Raw genomic sequence first — 26,227 nt, 5'->3', positions numbered from 1 at the left:
GTGCCAGACGACCGGCAGACTCTTGCCAGTGTTGACTTTGTCCAATACTCCACAGCCTTGCTCCTTATGCAACACGTAGATTCACTGAACAGAAACTTAACTGGCCTAACGAGTAAAGGAGTTAAACAGACCAACCATACAGTAGCCACATTTACATGGGGATTTTTTTGAGCCTGCTCAAAATCATTTTGATTGAAGATCTCTGTTCAGCTGTTTACATGTGACTTGATCTATTACCTTATTCATAACAGCTGTGTGGTTCAAGCACTTCATTGGGAATGTCATGTCATTTATCAGGGTGGAGGTCTGTCTATTGACACAGTAGTTGTGGTTGTTTTATTGTTTACTTAAAAAAACCCACTTGAATAAAAACAACTCAGAAGTTAAAAAGATCTCCATTGAATACGAGGTTTGTCAAGACGCGACATATCTATGCCTCGCATTTACGTCAGGACAAAGTATGGCGCAAATTTACTTCTGATCGCCTCCCAGACTATAGAGCTTGTGCCCCTACGTTATAAAATCACGTGACTCGCCATATTGGCGGTCAAACAAAGCATTGTTGCAAGTTAAAGCATTGTTGCAAGCTAATTCTGTTGAGACGAAATGAAAATGTCTTATAGCACGACATCCAGGGTTTTGTCTGATACCGTAAAACATTTAAAAGGCGATAATTAAAGAAGGTACTTGGAAAAATCAGAGACACTTGGCATAGAGGACCCATATTTAATGCCGAAGTAGATGATTTCACCGATAAGAAATTAGACTGTTAATTCGCTTCTGCTTGTCTTGAAAAATATACACATGTATCTGGTGAGTAAGTCGTCGAGATTTACACAGAAAAGTTTGGAAGTGTATATAAGTCTGGACACATACAAATACTTTGTTGCTGGATCTGTTCTCAACAGGGAGACGGCTCATGAATGCGGAAGCATACTCGGCTACACGTTAACCTTTGGCAAAATCCATCGACCTTTTCAGCTAGTATTCAATACAAATACCAATATTTAAATAAATCACCCCTGGTTTTACACAATCTGTTATTCATTAACTAATTGAAAAAAAAAAAAAAGAAGACGGAGTCATCTCCACGGAACGTACACTGAAGCGATTGCAGCCACACATTAACCTCTCTGCTGCGACAGTTTATTTTCTTTTTTTTAAACACGTATTGTTCTCAAATGAGCCAACTCGGCATTATAAATACTTCTTGGTAATTTGAGTTTGAGAAGAATAATTCCTACCTGAAATGAAGCGATCGCTACACAGGCCTGTGTGTATATTTGTTGGGCACCATCCATGATGTTTAATTGCTGAAATCCATCCATATTTTCTGGTCTTTTCAGCTGGTATTCCATAGAATGATCTCTTTGAATATCTGTCTCATCTGTTGTGACAACCAACAGCACAACAGTTCTCAGGCAATTTGAGAAATCTGCTCTGGTTTAACGGGTCCCGCAGTGCAGAGCAGCTAGGTTTGACCGGCAATATGGCGCCATGCAAACTGTAACGTCACATGCACGAGCTCTAAATGTGTGCACTTTGTAGTCACCACCAATCTTCTCTACACACACACACACACACACACACACACACACAGACACACACAAACCTGTGTGTGCACTTTGTAGTCACCGCCAATCCTCTACACACACACACACACACACACCACACACACACACATAGAAACACTTAACCGTGACTCCATATTGTTGTTTATTCAATCAACATATCTGCCTAATATTAACTAAAACACTCTTCTGTCACTATATTATTCATTCTGTATATGTACACACAAATACATATTTTATATTCACAATATACTGTATGCATATATATTCATACATTCGCATATACAGTTGCATAAAATCACAATGTACCCATGATTAGCCCATATTTGAAAACAGCAATCTCGCCGTTATAGCAGAGTGTTGTCTTGTCCACGAGCAGAGATGTATGGGGGTGACTCCAGTCCACGCATCTCAGTCGGTTTATTCTGATTGAGGTGCTTATATGGAGCATTTTCATTCAGTTTGGGCCGCGCAATGCAATTTAAATATGTACCACATGATTACAGAAAGCGTTGTGTTAAATTATGTTGATTATACCATTGAAAGAGGTGTAAATTATTATTTTCATTTTTGTTATCGAGAGGGAGAGAGAGAGGTTCGGCCGGGACGAGTCCCAATTGTAGCCCAGACCTCTTTCTCCACTTCCACGGCTATATTTTTAACTCAACTCACGAAACAGCTAGCGGTGCAGTAACTCGTTTTTGCAAACTTATAATAAAACAGAAAATACAGATTTTGGAGACATGCATTGCATTCCACGCGAGTATTATGTCGGCCCTTGGCCCTAAAGAATACTTCTCCTTCACAGAACTTAGTTATTGCTAAGTAGGTGGGAAATTCTAAAAGGTATCCAATACTTATCAAGAACAAAATGCTCCGAGCAAACACTGACATAATTGAATGACTTGGCTGCTATATCGGCTCTGCTAATATGAGCCAGGCACAGTTGTCGCCGTTTGGTTGATAACTGCTCAGTTTTCTCGCACTGGTTCTTGATCACAGCTTGTAGTCGAAAAAAAGGCGTTTTAAAATCCCCACTCTCGTTTGAGCAACCGATAACATAGCAGTGCACCCTCATTTATACGCCTTTCTGAAATGATTCCTGCTTAGTTACGATTTGTTTAATCGAATTCACCAAACCAAAATGGCGACCGCGTTCTCAAGTTGAAGGTGTCTGACATCAGTCGAAAACAGTCTGAGTGAATGGCGCGTCAGTAGAGTGAACCCATCCGACATGGCCAGGTGCCCCGGATGTAGTCACGTGGTCGAAAAGAAGTCTATAGTGACTACTGGTACCTCTTACATGAATTAAAATTAATTATTTGAAGAGCAGTCAAGACATGCATAAAACTAACTTCTGGTGTTTTGTTTGATGCTATAGCTTTGCTGGTCTCTGAAGTACTACATTGCCAAGTATCTATATTTAAAGAAACTATTCCTAGCTCCGAGGAGTTGCTTAAAAGGGTAGAGTGCACCCCAGTGGTAAGCAACATCAAACAGTAGAAGAGATTACTCTTATCAGAGATGAGAGTAAACTCTATGTATTTGATGTAGCTGTGAAGCTTTGTGCTCTTTCCAGAGTGCCACCCTCTATTATTCTTTTGCCACTTGTTCCACTCCCCACCACTGTACTCAAAGTTCCATTCAGCCATGATGTGCGTTTGGCTCCCTCTAGAATGAAACTCATGGCAAGCGTTACTGCCTGTAGCTCATGCTTTGTTCTCGTTCCCATTTTTCTACCAGCTCCCAATGAAAAAAATATCTGGGACATTGTTTTAAATATACATATAGACTTTGGAGTAGACTTTGTTTTAGCCAACCTCAAATCATTATGTGAACTCTTCTTTTTAGCCTGCAGTGAGCAAGACTCTGAGCCAGGTGCGAGACTCACCTGCAGGATTTTGTTGCACCTTTTCAAAACACCACAGCGTAACCCTGTCCCTCAAGACGGCATTAAGTCGGGTACTAAAACGAAGTCTGAACATATTTTCATCTTGTCTTGCCACTCAAAGACAACCCAAACAACAGTGCTGTCATGACTTGCAGAGAAATGTTCCGTCGGTATCCGGTCGTCATGTGACCGCCATCTCCTTGCGGCATCACAGAATAGCATCGTCGTGGGAGCAGTTTTCGCAGTCCTCAAGGCAGTCTTCATGTTAGGTAATGAAATGTTCTGGTGATTGGTTGGACAGATAGGATGTCGCAAGTATAAATTTCACATCAGTCCTAATGCTGTTGCAGGTGATGCCGAGTTGAGGGGCTCGGGACTGTCCCACTCTGCTGGCCTTGACGACCTTTCAGAGGGCCGCAATGTCTCCATTGAAACAGCTAGCTTGGACGTTTATGCTAAGTATGTCCTGAAGACCATCTGCCAGCAGGTGAGCATATCTAACCAAACTCTGGGGGGAAAATACTGGAGCCATAAAATACACGACGAACAACTTTCATGTGCTGTTGATAGCCACAGGGACAAAACCTCAGTCCGCATGTTCCGAGGTTGTGTGAGCAAAGTCAGTGTTATTTGCAGTAGATTCTCTTGTGTTGCTAGGCAATCCCTCCATTCGATGCACACGAGTGTGTTCCAAGAAGGAGATTGATAGCACAAGACAACTTAGCACGGTGTGTGCCGCACTGAAGCCCACCTTGGAGCACAACAACAAAGATACAAGCAACACTCGTTGTCTGAGATTCTCTGGAAATTGGAGGATTAGAGAAGAATAAAAATCCACCGAATATAAAAGGAAAAACACTTATCCAAGAAGAGCACAAAGGTCCCCCTTTTGAATGTTGCGGCTCTGTCTGCAATGAAAAACAGCAGTGCACTTTGGGTGCACAATTTACAATGACAGAAATCAAATGCAGTCAAATAGAAGAATACTGGACACTAAAACTTGAATAAAAAGATTAAAAGGTTGAAATACAGTTAAGTATGAGTAGACACGCTGGTTATGTCTCCCCTCAATAATAATGGCAAAAGTAAAAAAAATAAATGCTATTCTTTTAAGAACTAATAGCTGTTTGAGTACGTGCAAATAGAAGAAAAAGCGATGAAACTGGATAACATTTTTCTTTTTCTTTTTTTTTTTGTTTTTGTTTTTTGAGCGACAAAGGCTTGGTCTGCTAAATGTGTTGCGTAGCCAAAGTAGCAAGTGAGTTACCAGAAGGAAAAGTGTGGACAGAATGGAAGCTGAAAGGTCAAGTGTCGTCAAACGGATGATTTTTGGTATATTAATGAAAACTCCACAGCCAATATAGTCCCATTTGTTTTTTCACCACAAAACATGATTTTGACGTATACAGCTTTTTGTAACTCCCGCCATGAAAATCCTCTCAGGGATTTGTTTTCGAGAAGAAGCAGGAAGTGATGTAAGGGACAGCGGCGCCCCCTGGTGGACTAGTTTTTTTTCCCATTTTAACCTCCGGGAAGGTAGCTCGTTGTTCCTTCGTGTTAGCCAAAATGCCAGCCCATTGCATTGCTGGACATTGCTTGAACACTCGGGAGAATGGAATTACCCTTCATAAGTTTGAAAGAGACCCTGTTCGTTGTGAAAAATGGATCGCACGGTTGCAGAGGACGAGAGCTTCATGGGTTTCCAAATAACAGGTAGGTGTGTATACAGCTACTAAAAAAAAATAATAGTTTGGGGCGGACCACGTAATCGGTCTGTCATAACATAACAAAAGATCCGCATATGAAATGTCGATGTGCGCGTCACTCAGCCTCGTCTCGATAGTGTTCATCGCGTACTGTGGCGACTTTGAATATACCCCTAAAAGCAGCATAGCTCGGCTCCACCTTCTCCTTATATGCCACCATGAACTCCGAAACTCAGCCACACTGGCTGAGGCGCCTCGTTCGACGGTCACAGCTTATGCGGAGGCTGCGCGTCGGGCTTTGGACGGGGGCGACTCTGAACCGCTCGGCTCTGTCATAAGCCACACCGGCCAGCTGCGATGAGCCGCGATGGCTCATCTCCGCCGCGGAAGTGGATCCAACGGGATGCGGTTTGGCCGTGATCGGATATCATCTGAATATGGCTCGAAACAATAGTGTAATATTGCCCCAGTAATTTCACTCACTTGTGTGGTGTTGTCCTTTCCAGAAAAGAGCTTCGGTGTCAGAAGGGGCGTCAGAAAAATCCGAATATCTCTGTTGTTCGGCTTCCATAGTAGCAGGCACTGTGCGTTTTCAACGGCGAACACTTTGATGTCGAGGGACACTCAACTGGGCAACTTTGTGCATGGATGACACGTTCTCCGCTCACTTTTTTTTTTCCGTATAGACATTGAAGTGAATACTGTTATATGTATTTTTCATTACAATATCTATCTTAGAATGTTTATAGGGATGACAGTCCCAATTGAACTACCTCAAGTGATGCATTCAGCACAAGTCATTTAAAAGCAGTTAGAATTGTAGGTAGATGTAAGATGAGAATGGGGATCCATACTTTGTTGGGGGAGAGTGCCAAATGCAAAGTGAAGAGGAACGAGCTGACACTGGTAAACAAATAGGACTCAGAGCAACTTAAACTTCTAAGTGACAATATTCTCCTCCTCCTTATCAGGAATGCATCTCTGCGGTCAGTTCAACAAATTCACAATAACATGGCAAAGTATCCGAATATACCAGAAAGTTGATGTAGCAAAAGTTATGCCTTTGAATTTTTTAATTCAACCCATCAAATAGTGCAAGATGAGATGGTGTGTAATTTTAAAGTTCTACCGTAGCACACCCTCATCAAGGATGAAAACTCAGACAATACAGTACACATCAAGCTAGTTCTGTATTTTAAATACAGGGAGAAAGATAACTTTCACCAGAAAACTGTTTGTGAGCATCATTCAGATGTCAGCATACACTTAAAAAGATATTGTGCGACAAATAATTAAGTTTTAAGCCAAGAAAATCATTGTGAATTTTAAAACTACTTTCAAATTTATAGTTCATTGTTTATAGTTTGCTTGCTTTGGTTAACACTGTATTATTTGTGTAGTTTAAAGAATTGGAATTTTCATTGTAAGTTAGCAAAAACAATTAATAAAACTGTTCTGATCGGAATGTAAATGCTGTAATTTTTTTTTTTTTTTTTGGACGTGTAACTTCAATGGATGTGACACTAACCTGACCACTATGCACACATCTGATGTTGCTCACAGTGGTCAAAGGGACTGCTCAGGGGCTTAGTGTGTTTGCTCAGACAAAAAAATTTGTGGGAACAATATGACTCCAGTGTAGTGTCCATTTTATCGCATATCTCTTTCTGACCGCTCTTCCTCTCCTCTCTCAGGAGTGGGTGGGGGAGCGCTGCCTCAAGTCTCTGTCTGAGGACAGCAGTGCCCTCCAGGACCCGGTGCTGGTCAACATTCAGGCCCAAAGGCTGTTGCAGCTGATTTGCTACCCTCACCGGCATCTGGATAGTGATGACGGCGACAACCCTCAGAGGCAGCGCATCAAACGCATCTTACAGGTTTACCTTCTTTTTGTACTTGTGCCAAAAGATCACCTATTATTGTTATTATTAACAATAAAAGAACATTAGCAGGTTAATGGAACTTGGAAAAAAAGAGGTTATTTTAAATGTGGTCACTTGCTTCGTTCCTCTGGCATTGCCATATTATACCCTCTACAAATAATCAAAATGTAAATAAGAAGTTTTCATAAACCAAGCATGTCCAAAACATGCTAACTACGACAAGCTTACTGGAGACAAACACAGCTAAACATTTAAACAACTAGCAGCTATTTTTAACGGCACAGCAGCACTTTTTCACAGGAGCCTGTGAGTCAAATGAAAATGCTAGCATGTGGCAACGCTGATTGCCAAGCACTGCAAACCTTTTACTGAGAGTGAAGTTATCAGACTCTGCTGAAAATAGTTAAATCTGTCCTAAGAAGAAGCAAGATTTTGGCAATGTTTGAATTGAAGACGTTTCATTAGATAGCTCATTGAGTTGCTGTGTGACGCCGAGTGCCGCTGCCGGCACCAAGAAACAACTGACTTCTACCACCAGCTTGGAGGCAAGTTTCCAGAGATTCGAACAGTTACTATGAAAATGGTTAGCTTGTTTGGCTCAACATACTTGTGTGAAAGACATTCTCAATCATGAATATTACCAAGAGCCATGTGAGAACGAGACAAAGTGACTCACACCTGCATGACATCTCGCAAATCAAAACCACAGTCCTTGAGCCAGAGCTTTAGTGCAGGCAAGATATTTGTTTAGTCCCCTGTGTTTAATAAATTCTAAAATATCAGATTTTCTGTTATGTTTAAAACTACTGTTTTGAATATGTACTGGCCATAGTTTTGAATTTTAAAGTATACAGTATGCATTTAATAGTGACTAATATGTACTGTCCCAAAAATATTAGGCATGTTTAATCTTCCTTAATGGAGTGCAGAGGTGATGTCAGCCCCAAGTGTGTTTTCAAACCCAGATTAAAAACTCTTTTTCTTGTGCATTTTAGAGTACTTCCACTTTTCAGTGATATTTCTTGCACTATAAACTGTTTTAATTGTACATTTTCAAATGTTTTTATTATGTATTTGAATGCTTTTAATCGTCTAATGCACATTGAGTTAGTTACCTTGTGTATGAAATGCGCTATACACATAAATTTGCTTTGCTTCCCAAAAGGGGTTTTGACAGACAGACTTTTTCCTCATTTTATCTGGTCTTCAAATCGAGTGATTTTGGTCAAAAACTTGAAAAGGAAAAAAATATTTGTATGCCAGTGTCAAGTCTGCCATTTCCAGAGAAAAATGAAAAAAAAAATATTTGATTTGTGTATAATGTTATTGAGTCAAAAAATGTCCGATTGAATGGTTGGCCCCCGCACATTTTAGACTTAACGATCCTGGCCCTCATGGGAAAACGTTTGGACACCCCTGTCATAAACTCTCTCCTTGTAGAACATGGACCAGTGGACCATGAGACAATCATCGCTGGAGCTTCAGCTGATGATAAAACAGAGCACAAACAATGCAAGTTGACCGTATTGGATGCTGTCAGGAACACCAGTAAACACCATTTCAAAATAAATGTGTTTTTCCCTTACAGGAACTCTATTCTCTGTTGGAGAACATAGCCAAAGCCACAATCGAGGTGTTTCAAAAATCAGCTGAGATGAACTCAAATAACCCCTCAGGAAACGCTGCTACTCTCCAAACTGGCTCTGCTTCAAACAACAGCACCACCAACAGCAAGATGAAACCCATTTTAAGGTGTGTTAACCACTTTTATGTAAATGTTTATGTAAATAAATAACGCTGGGTGATATAGCCCCAAACAAAAATGTAATATTTCACCACCCTCACTCCTACACTCCCCACCCCCGCACCCAAAAAAAAGCCAATATTATTTAAAATGTCTTTTTTTTTTTTTTAATTTTCTGGGATTTTATTTATTTCGACTAAAACCAAATAAGATTCATGGATTTTTAAAAAAAATTTTTATTTATTTATTTATTGGGAACAGATAACTAAAAAATGTTGCATATATATATATATATATATATATATATATATATATATATATATATATATATATGCAACTAACCCTTTTTAATAAAGAAAGAAGGCCACCAGAGGGGTTGGTAAAAGTCACTAAATACAGCACCAAAGTTTTTGATTTGGCAACATTAATCACAATTTTGTAAAATTTCTTCGCTATTCGTAGGCATGTTTTAGCGCGAGAGGTAGTTGCCTGTCGGTGTGAATCTGAGTGCATATGGTTTTGTTTATTTGTGCCCTGTGATTGGCTGGTGACCAGTTCAGGGTGTACCCCGCCTATTGCCCGAAGATACCTGAGATAGGTTCCAGCACGCTTGTGATCCTAGTGTGCAAAAAGCAGTTAAAAAAAATGGATAGATGGTCGATATATATCAGTGGTGATGATAAGCTGCTCCAGCAATTGTCCTGACAAATCAATTAATAAAATTGATTTATCCCCGAGCCATAACAGGCACTAATGTACAATATTGATTATTATTATTATTTTGGTTGACATTTAGTGTTGTGGTAGAGTTACCATTGTCTTGTGCATTGCCTTTACAGTTCGTCAGAACGGTCTGGTGTGTGGCTGGTGGCTCCACTGATTGCAAAGCTTCCCACCTCAGTTCAGGGTCATGTTCTGAAGGCTGCCGGGGAGGAGCTGGAGAAAGGACAACATCTTGGTTCGTCATCGCGGAAGGAGAGGGATCGCCAGAAACAGAAAAGGTAACGGACTATTATTTTTCATAACTAGATGGTTGAATAATCCTTGACCCCCCTTCCATTTCTCAGTATGTCATTGCTGAGCCAGCAGCCGTTCCTGTCTTTAGTGCTGACTTGTTTGAAGGGTCAGGACGAGCAACGGGAGGGTCTTCTCACCTCACTTTACAGCCAAGTTCAGCAAATAGTCACCAACTGGAGAGAGGACCAGTACCAGGATGACTGCAAGGCCAAGCAAATGATGCACGAGGCCTTGAAACTGCGACTTAATCTTGTAAGGACACCAAAAATGTGTTAAATGTGTTTTTCCTATTCTTTCATGTTTTCTTTAAATTTTACCTATCTCATAAATGCTGTCTGAGCAATCAAACACAACTGTGTGTTTTCTCATACTGAGTACAAGTAGCCCTCTGAATTTCAAAATAAGAGAAAATAAATAGAAAGTGTTTAAAAAATTTCTCAACTTCAGATTAATTAAAAAAAAAAAAAAACAAAATACAGATTCTTACAATTTTGATCATATGGGTAAAAGCAAAATCATGCATTCTAACTACATATGAAGTGCTTATCTTCACAAGAATTTTTTGAGAAATCATCGAAATACATATAGCACTTAAATTTGATGAGGTTGGTAGAAGAAAAATCACAGATTGTTGGTTTTCCAGAATTTTTAGGCCAACATTGGGGATGTGTATTATACATGAGTGCTCATTTATGAGAAATAAGGGTAATCAGAATTAGATTTAATGGCCAAGTATGTAATAATACACAAGGAATTTGTCTGCAGCATTCGGTACTGCCCTGGTATGACATCATGTTGAGTACTGAGAAGAACAAACAACCCTAACCCTAATTATGGTAAATGTTGACAATATCAAATATAGCACTGTGGGAAGCTTTTTTAATCCAACTTTTTTAGACGAAAGTGAAAACAAATGGCAATGAAAATTTTCTTGATTGGTGGAAAACCCTGGTGAAGACATTTGCTGCGAATTTGTCAGTAATGCATGAACACTAACTCTGTTTCCCCTTCACTAACCAGGTTGGTGGTATGTTCGACACAGTTCAGCGCAGCACACAGCAAACCACTGAATGGGCTGTCCTCCTGCTCGACATCATCAGCAGCGGGACAGTGGACATGCAGTCCAATAAGTGAGCCAAGCCTAGTTTTTGCCAAGCCTCTTTTTTGCTATGGTCGCTAATCTGTGGGGACACAGAACATGCAGCTAATGCTTCTTTGCTCTCCAACAGTGAGCTCTTCACAACCGTGCTGGACATGCTGAGTGTGCTGATTAACGGCACACTGGCAGCTGACATGTCCAGCATCTCTCAGGGCAGCATGGAGGAGAATAAGAGAGCCTACATGAACCTGGTCAAGAAGCTCAGGGTAAGAACAATACCAATTTTCCTCTCAAGCAGGAAACATGATCCCAGCATGTAAAGTACTGTATTTAGCTATACAAAAAAAAAAACGTAATTGCATTGCACATAAAAGTTACATAAAAATTTCATCGAAATAAAGGTTTAAGGATTAAATTTATTTTACGCTATTAAAAATTATGAGGTACTGCTGGGGTCATAAGTAGCCATATTTCACTAAGCTGTTGGTTTTATGTCTTTGTTTTTTTTTTGTTTTTTTTTTGTCCAAGAAAGTGAAACTGACAGTCATTTCCAATAATACCAATCCATTTTGTAGTAATCCATATAAAGCAAAAAATCCCAACGGAACTCCCCTTTTTCATTGGAAATTTGAGACGTCCTCCATGGTGACGTCATTGGCAGAAGTAAAGACCAAATTCACTTCATAGAGAATGTCAGCAAAGGAATGTATGATACTAAAACGTGGAAGTATTTACTCAGATTTTATATATCTTAGCATAGTAAAATATTTTTAGTAAGAAAAAAAATTACATCTTGCTTGAGTTTCCAAACACCATTTTGTTCAAACTGTGTTTATTCCTTATATTGCTGTCATATAGTATGGCACTCCTTTTTCCTATGACCATTGGTTCCTTTTTATTTCTTTTTCTTTAAATTTCTCACCTTTTCATACCTGCTAGCCCGTGACTCGAAGGACAGCTGGAACGGTTAGTTCCTTTTTTCATTTCCAGCCAGGCTGGCCCGTAACTCTCATGGCTGCCGACAACTGTGCTCAATCGTCACCAAAATTTATGTGGACATTTCTACTTGTGCCCGCTTCAACATCTGAAAATATTAGAACAATTGACCCAATATATTATGGATTTTATGGCCATTACAATCGTATGTATGGGCACCCATGAGTCAAGTTTGTCGATAGCCTTGCTCACACACATGCGTTTGAGTTCGTTGTTTTGCTTTCACGAGCGTAGCTATGTTGAGGCACTAACACAAGTAAGAGTAATGCCCCTCCCGTCACATTCTCTCAAGATGTCGCTTATTTTTTGTGCTCTTGACATTAATTTACGTGTTTATTTCATAAACGTTGTTAACTAAACGAGCATCCTCTAGAACAACCATTCTTCACCCGGAAACAGGAAATGCAAGTTAACCGTACTGAGCATATATTGAGCGTGTACGAAAGCGCATGTTCAGAACTGCTTCACGTGATGTGAGCGCTTTTACGTCGAAAGTCATCAACATCATGAGCCATGGCAAAGGAAATTCAGTTACACCAGGGGTGCTCATTGCTTCAATCGCGAGGTAGTGTGACGGCGTAAAAAAAACAAAACAACATTAGACGATCATCCACCTCGTCACTTGATTCAGGCGTGGTCAATTTGTCGAGCGGGTGCACATAAAGGCACGTTGTAGCAAGCTGGCCTCCTATTTACAGCAGTCCTGTGGTGCGAGCTCCCCACACAACAATACGTCAAGAATGCCGACAGGAATGTTTGTTTACAATGTATCGCTAGCTTGTTACCACGAACGCCAATTATGTTGAACTAAACTTTCAGCATTTTCAAAACATTGCGAGTATAGACCGTTCGTATTTATTCCTTTACAGGCCAGTGCATTTAACTTTTCTTCAGATAAAGTTTGTCAGATTTATTGAAAAATTTTGAATACCATTTTATATCATGTTGTACTAATATCAGTTGAAATTGGAAATGATCATTTCTGAGTTTGGAATTTTAGTTTTCTATTTTAGTTATGTATTTGTTTATTTAATTTTTAATTTACAGTTATGTTGTATTAATCCCAAAAGTTATTTTAAAGCCATTCTTAATCACACCCGCATCTTCATCTGCAAGCATGACTGACCACACCCGTACATTTTTCAAATGTTAATGACTGTGTAAGTAAGTAAGCTTCTTTCGGCTGGTCCCCTTAGGGGTCGCCACAGAGTGTCATCTCAGATGAAACGCTAATATTTGTTTGGCACAGTTTTTACCACTCTCTCTCTCTCTCTCTCTCTCTCTCTCTCTCTCTCTCTCTCTCTCTCTCTCTCTCTCTCTCTCTCTCTCTCTCTCTCTCTCTCTATATATATTAAAGGCAACTGATTATACTATTAGTATTACTAGATCTATATAAGATAGTAAGCAATGGGGTCGAGTGTATCAGTACAACTTAAACGTTAATAGTAATTACTACAGATCAACTTCTTTAACATGTTTTGCTGTACGGTGTAGAAATTCTAGGATATATTTTTGTGTATATTCTATATCTATACTATAATATGTATAATGTGGGGAAAAGGACAATTTTAGATGTCTTTTTACTGAATAGTTCACTTAATTCATTTGTCTTGAGATAAGATGGCATATTTTAATGACAAATGTGATTTTGTGCTATCCGGTGATAGAGGGGGTGCAAAAAATCTGGGCTTGGCCCTTGGGGAACTTCTGCCCATTTTTTTTTTTTTTTTTTTTTGTTTAGGAATTGGAAATTTTACTTTCAATTGTTGTCTGAATTTTGCTCACAGATATCGCCAGAATGCGACACAGCCATCCATTTTTTCAAAAATTTCCAGGAGGGGGGGCATGCCCCCGGACCCCCGTAGTGCTCACATTTGTATTTTCAGGAATTTTCACCAAAGTCCACTTTCATCTCTATTATTGCCAAACAGCTCCTCTTTAGTTTAATCAGATTACAGGACACAGCTCCGGAAGTTAAAATCTTTTTCTTGGTGTCTTTCTGCAAACTGTAATCTGACTTTATGTTTTTGTAATGGCTTCATTCTTGGTGAGTGGCCTTTCAGCAGGACTCGTTTCACTTTTGATAATGACACTTTCTTACCATCTTAATCAAGCATCTTCACGTCTTTAGCTTTCGTTTTGGGGTTGATTCGCACATATTGCACCATAACATGTTCACCTCTGGGACACAGAGCCCATCTCCTTCCTGAGATGTGTGATGGCTGGATATTCCCATGATGTTTATACTTGCATATGCCGGTAATTCTTCTAACAGATGAAGCTGGCACTTTCAAACATCTGGAAATTGCACCCAAGGATGAGGCAGCCTTGTGGAGCTCCACATTTCAATTCTAAATATATTTAAAAAATTTCTCTCATTTTTTGATAATGAAACAAAATTAAATAATTTCTGTGCTTTGTTTAGTTATTTCTTTTACTTTATCCCATTGAACCGCAAAAGCTCTGTTTAATTTTTTTCTTTTACTAGCTCACATTAGTGTAAAGGTGGGTTTAACACACAAGAGTGACACATTTATAGCATTCTAAAATTGGCATCCACAGAAAGAACTTGGGGATCGGCAATCGGAGAGCCTGGAGAAGGTTCGCCAGCTGCTGCCGCTACCGAAGCAAACGCGTGATGTCATCACGTGTGAACCTCAGGGCTCACTCATCGACACCAAGGGTAATAAGATTGCTGGATTCGAGAAAGAGGTAAGCTGCATTAGAGTGACTGATATTGCAGAGCTGTTAATTTCAACTAGGGTTGGGCAAAGTATGGGCATTTAAGAGTTTTGTAATATTTATTGCATCAACTTGGCTATTTGTTTTAAAATATTTATTGAAAACAAAAGAATATTTGTAAGATTTCCATTGCTAGGCTTGAGACGGCGACCAAAATGTACGTACTTTATCAAACCCTGACAAAGGGATGCGTGAAATACAGTGACTTCCCGCTAGGGCTGGGCCTTTATGGGAAAAAAAATATTATTCTGATTGATCTTGAAATAACTAATGATATTTTTCCCCCCAGTCTAAAACCCACCCAAGTATAATACCACCCCGGAGTTGACCTCAAAATTCTGGGAAACCCGATGTATCATGCATTTTTACAATGCGTTATTTTCATTACCTCTCAATGGCAGCCTATATTTAATTATTTAATATTTTAAAAGGGGGTCCCCCAAAAAATTATTCCCATTTACCCAAGTATAATGCGCACCATTGACTTTTGAGATTTTGGCAAGGAAAAAAATGTGTGTTTTTCACGAGAAATTGCGGTCAACATGATTAATTGATTTCAAAATTTTGTATTTATTTAACAACCAAAACTCAACATTAAATATAACTTGGGACATCCATGATGATTGTCTTGTTCAAAGAGGTGGTTAGTAACCTGCCACATTTACAGTTTTATTTACTCGATTGACAATGAACTGTATATGTCAGTGTGTTTATGCATTGTTTTTTTTTACCTGTAGTTACAGATATATGTGAAGACTTATTTATCCATTTTTGCGTATGTGCACATATTTTTACTCCTACATCCTGCAGAGGGCACTGTTGTGGCCAATCCAACCCAATCAGTAATATAATTTGACTCCAATTCTTTTCCATTGACTGAGCAAAAGCTGGTGCTGTGTTTAAAAAAAAAAAAAAAAAAGTCTTCCGTTTAAATGTACAAGTGTGCAATTATTTTTTCGTTGTGCATTAGGTTTTATCGTAAACTCCAACTACAATGTCAATAAACAGTTTAAAGCACATTCAGGGAGGACAGAAAAACATGTCACACGCTTGCTACAACCAACAAAGGATGTATTGCAGACAACCTTTGGCACATTAATAGTTTTTCTTCGATTACTGTATGTTTTTATGATTGGAAGAAGCCAAAATCGGAAACGTGATTAAATTTCGATTCATGACCCTGCCCAACCTCCCGGTTAGTTTTGCTGTATGATAAAGCTAGGTAAGTGTTACTTGGTAACTGACCAGGTGCATAAGATGCTAGCATTATTTTCCTAGTTACTACTCAACGCAGCCTCCACCTGCAACCCAAAAGATCTTGTCTTGTTTGTGTGACTCATAAGGGTCACAATATGCTTATTTTCTGTCAGGGCCTTCAAGTGTCAACCAAGCAGAAGATTTCCCCGTGGGACGTCTTTGAAGGTCTCAAACACTCTGCCCCTCTCTCGTGGGGCTGGTTTGGTACGGTGCGCATGGACCGCAAGGTGACCAAATTCGAAGAGCAGCAGCGCTTCCTGCTCTACCACACGCACTTGAAGCCCAAACCGCGTAGCTACTACCTGGAGCCGCTCCCACTGCCTCCAGAGGAAGAGGAGCCATTGACACCCATCTCGCAGGAGCCTGAAAAGAAGATGATGGAAGCCATGAAGCCGGAGAAGAATGTGCCAACAGTGCCCTCGGATTCCAGCAAGAAGAAGTCTAGCAAGAAGAAGAAGACTCCATCGGCCAAGACGGAGGTTTGGAAAGCTTTTTAGTTTCGGTCAGATGTTTGAAAATGATCTATTGATGTTTAAAGTAGCCTTTTAATCCAATGAATATTTGCACTTATTCCAGGGTTAGGGTTAAATATAGGGTAAAATATTGTCTGCAGAAAGACTCCCCCCCCCCCTAAAAAGGCTCAATATTTATTTTAGGCTTATTTCTGGTGATTTTTTGTTTTGTTTTGTTTTTTAAATGCTTGTGGCCCACCTTAGATTTTGGTCGAACCCCGACACAAGCTGTTCCAGACACTCTTACACTTGCCTGACTTGGATGTGGGCAGCGTGGGATCAGTTCCCACTTAGTGACTGTGTGAGAATGTCAATGGTTGTCTGGTTCTTCTATGCCCTGTGACTGACTGGCAACCGGTTCAGGGCACAGTCAGCCTTTCGTCCACCGTCAGCCGCGATAAGTTCCAGTCCCCCATGACCTGAAATAGGATAAGAGGTGTTGAATATGAATGGTGACTGTACTCTGTTGGGTCACAAGCCAGCCACGGGCGTAATTTTTGCTTTGATTCAAAGTCTGGATTTTCTTTTTTTGAATGACAATAATGACTGAAGAGTGGTTTTATAGGATTGTTTTGTTGGAATCAATCGCTGTAATCTTCCTTGTAGTGCGCAGCACGTACGTGTTTTTCTGCCTTTATGGAAGAGTTCTGTGAATTTTATATAAGTTGATTCCATCACTCACCTTTTTTTTAATGAATTTTTGTAACATAACAACACAGATGTTAGTATTTTATTTTTTGTATGATTGGGGTCGTATGTCACCGGATTTTGATGGGCACAAGCAGTCTCAACACAGCAAACAGCCAGCACAGCGCCGTGTTCCTAGCATTTCATTAGGCTTGGATACTTGGAAAAAGATTTTTGGACGAGGACGTCAGACAGGAGTTCGATTTTGTAAAATGTCAAAGGGCTTTTTTAATGGTCGTGGCACTCAGCTGACCGACTTTTATTTGCACTTGTTGGGGACTCTGAGATGCAAGGTTGAACTTTGATGTCCACGGCCGGACATCTCGTCGTATACTACCATTTTAATCAGTGACTGCGGTCTGACATTAACGGTGCCCTTGGGCCACTACGCTGTGTGTGTGTGTTTATGTTGTCTCTGTAGAAATTAAATTCACTGTAGGTTGAAAAGGATTTGCAAATTATTGTGTTCTGTTTTTAATTGACATTTTACATAGTCCCAACTTCATTGGAATTGGGGTTTGTACATGAAATCAACATGTTAGAGAAATATGGTTCAGTAAGACCCTCCCGTTCTACCCAAACACGCACACACACATTCCTTCTGCCTTTTAATTATTGCTCTTCTTCACCTTTCTTAAGGATTACATGAACCGCACACCTGGTGTGAGCTATGGGACAAACATGCCACCAGAGCTCATGCAGAATCCTTACAGCAGGTTACCATATGGCCAGCAGAATATGGGCATGTACACGCAAAACCAACCTCTACCTCCTGGTCAGTATTTAATACGAGGAACTTTAAATACTTTTTTCCCTCATTTTAAAACAGTTCCCAGGTGTCTTTTCGAATGATATTTGGCATTCTTCCATCAAAATACACAAAAGAGAAACAACAAGACAATAAAATCTTTATTAGTCCAACAATAGGGAAATTTGTGGAATTTCAGCAGCAATAATGAATACAGGAAATAACATACAAAATAAGGTAATCAAGGTGTTTTTATTGTCAATTCTTCAATACGTATAACATGTACAGAGGCTTGAAATTACGGTACGCAAGGGCCTGCGATGCTGTTAAAGACAGTACCAATCATAACAATATAAAAAGGTAAACAAAACTAGTACAAAAAATATTGAATGTGCAAATACCAGGTTTTTACAACTAGTACATTGCAAAAATAGAAATTCAAGCTAATATCTATCCATAAATTGTCAAGTCCAATCTAATTCAACAGTAATGTTGGTTGAAATTATGGAGTTCCATTTTTTTACTTTAAACATCTGAGTAATCTGATTTACTAGACATGCTTTCATTTTTACTTTTTTACAGCGGTTGAAAACAATCAGTAATGACTAATGAATCTGTAGACAGATATGTTTGATGGTGGGTGGTTGAAATCTTATATTCGGAGGTCGAGGCTACAACTGTGCCTGCCATGACAAGGTTGAGGCAATAAATAAATTGAAACAACAAATACTGAATCCATAATTTAACCATTATGATTGATGTGTGATGATTCTGTTGTGCAATTATTTTTATCCGATTAAAATACTGAAATAACTTTCCTGCAATAATGTTCTGACAAAAAAAATTGAATATGGATTTCAGGTAAATTGTTTTACAAGTGAGTTTCTATATGTTGGCAGCTCTGTCCGCTGGTTATGTTCTTGACAAAAATTTGGGAAATTCAGACATTTTTTTTATAGCCTTGTCTCCATTCCCAGCGTAAGTTTATCAAACCAAACCTAAAACTTAATAGAATTAAATGTTGTGTATTTAAAACAAAAACCTAACTTTGCCTTAGGAAGGTCTGCTCGTTAACGCAAATTCCAGGACGCTATTGACGGGGTCATGAATAAAATCTATGTTGCACAAGTATAACGGTTGAAGAAACAAATATTTTGACACAAACAGTGCCGCACCACATTGACGGGAAATGTAACCATATAGGCATATTCTTTCTCTGTGAAAAACAATGACATTGGTGAAATGTAAATACTAAGCAATTGTGAGCATATTTTTAAAACCTGTGTGAATGACCTGTATTTACCAATGTACTAAAAGGAGCAATGTGACAAAGTCATTAACTCACATTTAGCAACTATCTGTCTTACCTTCTCTCTGACAGCCATGTTTCTTCTATGATTTACAATGTGTCGTCCTCATGATGGCACAAAGCCATACTCAAGTTAGCACACCCACACTAGGTACTCGTAAATATGGTGAGCAGTGGTGCATTTTCATGAGATATGACAGCCCCCTCAAAGTTGGCTGGATTTGTAGATCCACCCAGCAAGGGTTAGGGTTATAGGGTTCTAAACATTATATGAAGACACTTGGGAAGAGTTTTAATTTTTGGGAAAAAAAATCTCAATATGTCTCCTTAAAGGTCAACTGACAGCCATGTATACAATTTAAAATAGATATTTTTTAATGAAAACCACATAGAATATTATTCACTTCAATGTCTATATGAAAAAAAATGAACAGATAGCGTGACATTTATGCGCAAAGTTGTGGAAGTCTCACTCAACATCCAAGTTGTGGCCATATTGCCTGCAACGTCATTTGCAGATGTCACACTCGGACAGTGGCCATTGAGAAGATGCTGTGCCACCTGCTACGGGAGACGAACAACAGAGATTTTCGGATTTTTCCGATGCCCCTTTTGACATGGAAGCTCTTTTCGAAGAAGAGAACATCTCACAATTGACACCTCCGTACAGGGCACTTAACCACGTCTCCTGAAGTTACGTCACCCCACGTGTGCTAACCTCAGACAAACAATTAGCAAAAATGGCGGCGCAGGAAGAAAAGACTAGAGCGAAATTGTCTTATTTACCAGCTGATTTCTCACTCGCCTTCTTAGCGAATAGTGAAATATCGTTGAAAAGCAGACAGCAGGGCTTCAAGTATTTCAGCGAGGGGTATTTCAATGGTATTTACATGCATATCGATGGAGAAACCATTGATATTAGCGCGAGATCTTTCCGGAGTCAGAGGAAGACCGAGAAGCCACATAATATAATATATTATAACCCAAAGACAAATTCTTCATTGACAGTTTCCCATTTTCGTGTTACATATCACACTTGTGTGCAGAATCTGTATGTGTATCTGTATAGCCGTTTGTGAACCGCCGTATGAAGGAAAAGAAGGCCAGGCTTGATTTACGAGTTGTTTCTCTCGTTTTCTTTGTGTAACGTCACGCGCTCCCCTCAATAATTATTCTTGAATTCGTGCCAAACCTACGTAAGTCCCGACCGAGTACGACAATCACTACTTTATAGTGTCCTCAAACATCCTTCCTTCAGTCTTGGTGTCTCGGTGCACGTCGAAGGCTTTTAGGACTCGCTAGTCCGGTTTAGCTTAGCTCACTAGCCGCGAACAAAGAGACACGTTTGTGCAGTCAGGTCCTCGCAAAGTATCGCTCAACAGAGATCAAGTGTGTCAATCATTCACACGTAGCTATGTTATGCAAGCGAAGAACTGCTAAATCATTGATATGAGACATGTATTGAAAATCAAATATAGGCCATACCTTCGTGCAAACAAAGTCCGGTTTAGCTTAGCTCGGGAGCCGCCGAACAGAGACACGTTTGTGCAGTCAGATCATCGCAAAATATCGCTCAACACAGATCAAGTGTGTCAATCATTCACACGTAGCTATGTTATGCAAGTGAAGAACTGCTAATTCATTTATATGAGACATGTATTGAAAATCAAATATAGGGCTTACTTTCGTGCAAACATATCTGTTCCGGTTGATTTTAGATGGATTCAGTTGATCATGCCGTCTTCCACAAAGTTTGATCCATCAAAGACATTTTCGTACTGGGTCTTCGGTTTTGGAAAGGGTACGAATTGAACTCCACCAACTAGCCTTTCAGGATACCTGTCGTCACTATTACAAAGTCCGTGACTACACCTCTTAACCATATCTATTGTTAAAGAACCCAAATACGCGATAAAACGCTAACAAAAGCTATACTGGACCATGCAATGTTGTCTGAGGGAACGGCGGGTGCAAAAAAGGGGGCGTGGTTTATGCAGATCTCTGGCCTCTGATTGGTCAGCGACGCGGATGACGCAATTTCTACGGAGGGGTCAATTAAATGAAGTGACCGGGGCAATATTACCCAATATATTATATATTTAGATGATATGCGGATCACTTCTAACTAACAACAGACTCCCTGACAGTATGTATGGCAGTATGTAGCTTACTCATGAGGATGCATGCTGGACGAAGTAATTACTTCAGGGGTTCACGCACTGGTGGCCGGTGTGAGGGCGAGCTCCTTCTGCATGCCAAACCACCTCACCGCCCGATCTACTTCCGCGTCGGGGCTAACGCCGGCCCGGCGGCAACAGCGACCACACGCCGGCCTCGGAGGCGGCAGCGACCACATGGCGGCCCCGGTGGCAATGAATAACGCTTGGCCTGCCGGCGATTAAAAACGCCGGCCCACGCACATCGACACATTTAGCACCCCTGACTTACGTACTTTATTAAGTAAGTTATTATGACGCAGATCTTTTGTTACGTTCTGAGAGAAGCATTACGTCATCCGCCCCAACTATTCTTTTTTTTGATGGCTCTATACACACCTACTTGTCATTTAGAACCCACAAAGCTCTCGTCCTTTGCACCTGTGCGATCAATTTTTCACAACAAACCGGGTCTTTTGGAAAAGTGTGAAGACTGAATCCATCCTCCTGAGTGTTTGAGCAAAATCCAGCAATATACAACGAGCTGGCATTTTGGCTAACATAATGAAAAAAGCAAGTAATTTTTCGCCGATACAATAGGTATAAACAAATATAAACACACGACCCTGCTACTGCAAAAAACGTCACTTCCTGGTTCTTCTTCAACACAAATGCCTCGAGAGGAATTTCAGGGTGGGAGATGCAAAAATCCATATACGACAACATCCTGACGTGTGATGAAAAAATGGATGGGTCCATTCCGGCTGACTTTTTTTTATTAATAAAAACATACTAAAAATTATGCTTTACATGTCAGTTGACCTTTGTCATGATTGCTTGATCCTCCTGTATCATACTTTTAAGTGGGTTCTCCTCCCGCAGGAGGGCCCGGTTTAGATCCACCCTACAGGCCTGTCCGCAACCCCCCAATGAACAAGATGATGAGCACGAGGCCCAACTACCCAGGCATGATGCCGACGATCCAGGGCAACATGCCTGGCATGATGGGACTGGACAAGCAGTATCAAATGGTGTACAAGGCTCAGCCTAACATGCAGCAAAACCAAATGTTACGCCACCAGCTGCAGGTCAGATTGGTGAGTCAGGCTCCACTGACAGGTCAAACTGCTCCTCACCAGGTAGAGTTTAATCAATGCTTTAGTTAAGAATACCAACTAGAAGTAGAAAAGTTTCTTAGACGCTTGGATCGCTCTCTCTGTTCAGAAATGGTCTTTACACACCTGGGAATTGACAGATGAAAATGAAGCTGTGTGACACAGTTTTTAATCACACAACAAGTTGACAAGAACATATTAGTATTATTGGTCCACATGGAGAGTCACTGATTGTGGAGTGGTACACTTGCCTGACTTTGGTGCAGGCGGTGAGGGTTCAGTTCCCAGTCAGTGACAGTGTCTATATATGTGCCCTGGAAATGACTGGCGACCAGTTCAGGGTCCAGTCCGTCTTTTGCCGAAGATAGCTGGGATGGGCTCCAGTCTTCCGCAACCCTTGTTAGGATAAGAGTCTTGGAAAATGGATGGATGGTCTACATGGCTCAAGACATTCAAGTGCAATTTGTTTTCACTGCAAAATAAAATCACCCCAGTGTTTAAAGACCTCACAAGTGTCAGATTCTTCAGTATTTTTTTATTGCTTGTATATTCCTGGCCAAGACACTGAAGCCTTATTTGCTGTTTCAGAATCACAGCATGATGGGGCAGCAGATCAGACAAATGGCACCAAACCAGCCATACACTTCAATGCAGCCATCTCAAGTAAGTTTGATTTCCTGTCTCTTAAAGTTGTAATCTTGGTCGTGTAAAGCCTAATGTATATGCAGTTCAAGCCAGAGGTTTAGATACTCTGCAAAACACTGAAGTCAAACCAGCCTAAACCCCTTTTGTTTCAGGTCAGTCCGGATCACACAAAGTTTTAAATTTTGTTAAATGCCACAATATTTAGAAATTTGATAATCTTTTGTTCAAGGTAAAAAGTTTACACAAATAAAAAGTACTATGGCTTAAAAGAACATGGGGAAGCCCAAATGATGAGGTCATGGCTTTGGAAGCTCCTGATAGGTTAACTGACAACATGGGAATTGACAGCATACCTGGAGATATATTTATGGGTACACCTCAAACACTCAGCTCACTTGTTTGAAATCATGGGAAAATCAAAGAAATCAGCCAGGAAATTATAGAGAGAATCTCACACTGGGCCATTGTTGGGTGCAATTTCCAGATGCATGAAAGTGGCACGTTCAGCTGTTCAAACCAAATAATACGCAAGTATAAACATCATGGGAATGTCCATCCATCACACCGCTCAGGAAGGAGACTGACTCTGTGTCCCAAAGATGAATGTGTTTTGGACCGAAACATGCGAATCAACCTCAGAAAAAATCCTAAAGACCTTGTGAAGATGCTGGATGAAGCTGGTAAAAAAGTGTCATTATCCACAGTGAAACGAGTCCTGCATTGGCATGGGCTGAAAGACCTACCAAAACTTAACAAGAATGAAGCTGCTACAGAAAAATAAAAAAGACTGATTACAGTTTGCAGAAAGACACCAAGACAAATATCTTAACTTCTTTGGACATGCTGTTTGGTCTGGTCTTAAGTGGAACTGTTTGGGCATAATGACCAACATTGCATCTGGAGAGAGAAAAACAGGAAGCTTGTAGATCTGAAAAGACCATACCAACTGTGAAGCATGGAGGTGGCAGCATCAGGGTGTGGGGGTGATTTGCTGCAGCAGGAACTGGAACTCTTCATCAAATAGACGTACATTACATATTACGTATTACATACAGATATGAAAGCAATATCTCAAGACATCACCCAGGAAGGTAAAACTTTAGTACATATAGTTTTTCCAAATGGACAATGACCCAAAGCATTCCGCCAAAATGGTTAAAAAGTAGCTTGAGGATAACAAAGTCAATGTCCTGGAGTGGCCATCACAAAGCCCTGAGCGGAATCCCTTCGGAACATTTGTGGGCAAATCTGGAAAGGCAAATGCCAGCAAGGCAACTGACAAACCTAACTCAGTTACACCAGTTCTATCGGTAGGAATGGGACAGGATTCCAGCAGAGTACTGTCAGAAGTTTGAGGAACAAAACATTTAACCCAAGTCATGAAGTTCAAAGGAAATGCTATGCCATGTTAAGGAAATGTATGTAAACTTTTGAGTTGGAAGACAATAATATCTCATACTGCATCAAATTGTGCTATGCTGGGTGTACACCTGCAGACAGGAGAGCTCTGCAAAGAGGAGAGGAGAAGAGGCGTCGAGGAGATCACTGGCTGCTCTCTGCTGTCCCTCGAGGACATTGCCAGTTCTCGCTACCATACCACAGCTACTAACACTTCTCAGGACTCATCCCACCCTGCTCACCACCTGTTTAACCTGCTGTCCTCTGGCAGATGTTACAGGTCCCACAAAACCCAAACAAACAGACTCAAAGATAGCTTCTTTTTTTTTTTTTTTTTCCTGAGAGCCTTCACCATCTTGAACTCAACACCACTGAACATAAACACTATCTCACCACCGTAATGAAAATCTATGCAACTGCACTTTCTTTTGTTACGTTTCTATGGAATAACGGGGTAAAAATGTGCAATAATGTTGCTAATACATGGATATGAGCATTAAGACCGTAAACCTCTTGTTTTAAAATTATTTTTAGTAATAACTGTGCTTTGATAAATGTCAAATGCGTTACTTTATCTTAAATCTGTTTTCTTCTATTGTATTTATGTTGGAGTGTGGAGTAGCGCTCGTTATGTCCTATGCACAGTCATATAATGACAAAAAAGCTTTTTGATTGATTTTGAAATTTGACAGTAAGTCATGATTACCAAAGAGATAGCCATCTATAAGGATAACATTATGTTAGTATGGTACATTAACATTAATCTCACTAATTTGGGCAATGATTTATTTTATTTATTTATTTCTGCCGAGATTCATCGGCAACTTCATACGGTTTTCAGTGGAAGGCAAGGTCCTTGTTACAACAATTACATGTCACAGTACTTGTCTTCCATTTCAGTCTGAAAGTAACAGACACTCCAGTTTTTCTTTCCCCCCCCCACATTTTCTTTTCCATTTGTCGCCATCTTCTCCGCTCCGTCACACAAATAGCTTCGCAGTGCCACATTATCGCCGATACTTTGAGCTCAGTGAAGCTTTTTAAGACCATCTCTGCAATTCAATTATCGTGAAAACTAAAAAAGTTGTGAGTCATAGTTTTGCTTTTCATTGTTTTTGCGAGAGGTAAAATGCAAATTTTGACATTAAAATTACAAAACGAATTTGCTTATTTTGAGCCTTCATTTTTAAAGGTACATCTCAAGGTAGAATATGGTTAAAAGTCATTTTAGTTCAGTATTCAAACATTATGCAGGCACTGGTAATGTAATTACAATATCATGGAAAAGTTGATTTTTCATTAATTCCATCCTGAAAGTGAAACTTGTATGTGTACATTCATTTGACAGAGTGACGTGTTTCGAGTTTTAATTTCTTTTGTTGATTATAACTGACAACGAATGAAAACTCCAAATTGAGTATGTCAAAAAGTTTGAATATTAAGAGGTGCAATAGGTGGTGCACTCTATAATCAGCTACTTAACTCAAAACACATGCAAAGGCCTTTAAATGGCTTCTTAGTGTAGTCCTGTAGGGTACAAATTTATAAGGGAAGAGTACTGACCTGACACATGTCCAGAAGACGATCATTGACACTTTCCACAAGGAGGGTGGCACACATTGCTAAAGAGGCTGGTTGTTCACAGAGCTCTGCATCCAACCACATTCATGGAGAGACGAAGGCAAGAAAAATGTGCTAGAAAAAGATGTACAAGCAATAGGGATAACCACATGCTGGAGATGATTGCGAAACAA

At 40.0% G+C, this 26,227-nt stretch overlaps 1 protein-coding gene across 1 annotated transcript in view; it reads left to right on the top strand.

The window, feature by feature from the left end:
* med12 (mediator complex subunit 12) overlaps window positions 1-26,227 on the top strand; it is a 54,456-nt gene that overhangs the window by 19,843 nt on the left and 8,386 nt on the right. Inside the window, 15 exon segments of the mRNA XM_061834891.1 lie at window positions 3,423-3,533; window positions 3,618-3,731; window positions 3,813-3,949; window positions 6,863-7,042; window positions 8,489-8,560; window positions 8,637-8,800; window positions 9,632-9,793; window positions 9,860-10,061; window positions 10,830-10,939; window positions 11,039-11,174; window positions 14,467-14,616; window positions 16,017-16,382; window positions 17,742-17,877; window positions 22,198-22,454; window positions 23,019-23,093. Coding sequence (XP_061690875.1) covers window positions 3,423-3,533; window positions 3,618-3,731; window positions 3,813-3,949; window positions 6,863-7,042; window positions 8,489-8,560; window positions 8,637-8,800; window positions 9,632-9,793; window positions 9,860-10,061; window positions 10,830-10,939; window positions 11,039-11,174; window positions 14,467-14,616; window positions 16,017-16,382; window positions 17,742-17,877; window positions 22,198-22,454; window positions 23,019-23,093 — 2,372 coding nt within the window.

The sequence above is a fragment of the Syngnathoides biaculeatus genome, chromosome 11 (assembly GCF_019802595.1).
Source record: "Syngnathoides biaculeatus isolate LvHL_M chromosome 11, ASM1980259v1, whole genome shotgun sequence".
Classification (NCBI taxonomy): Eukaryota; Metazoa; Chordata; class Actinopteri; order Syngnathiformes; family Syngnathidae; genus Syngnathoides; species Syngnathoides biaculeatus.
This window is presented reverse-complemented; position numbering and strand designations above follow the sequence as displayed.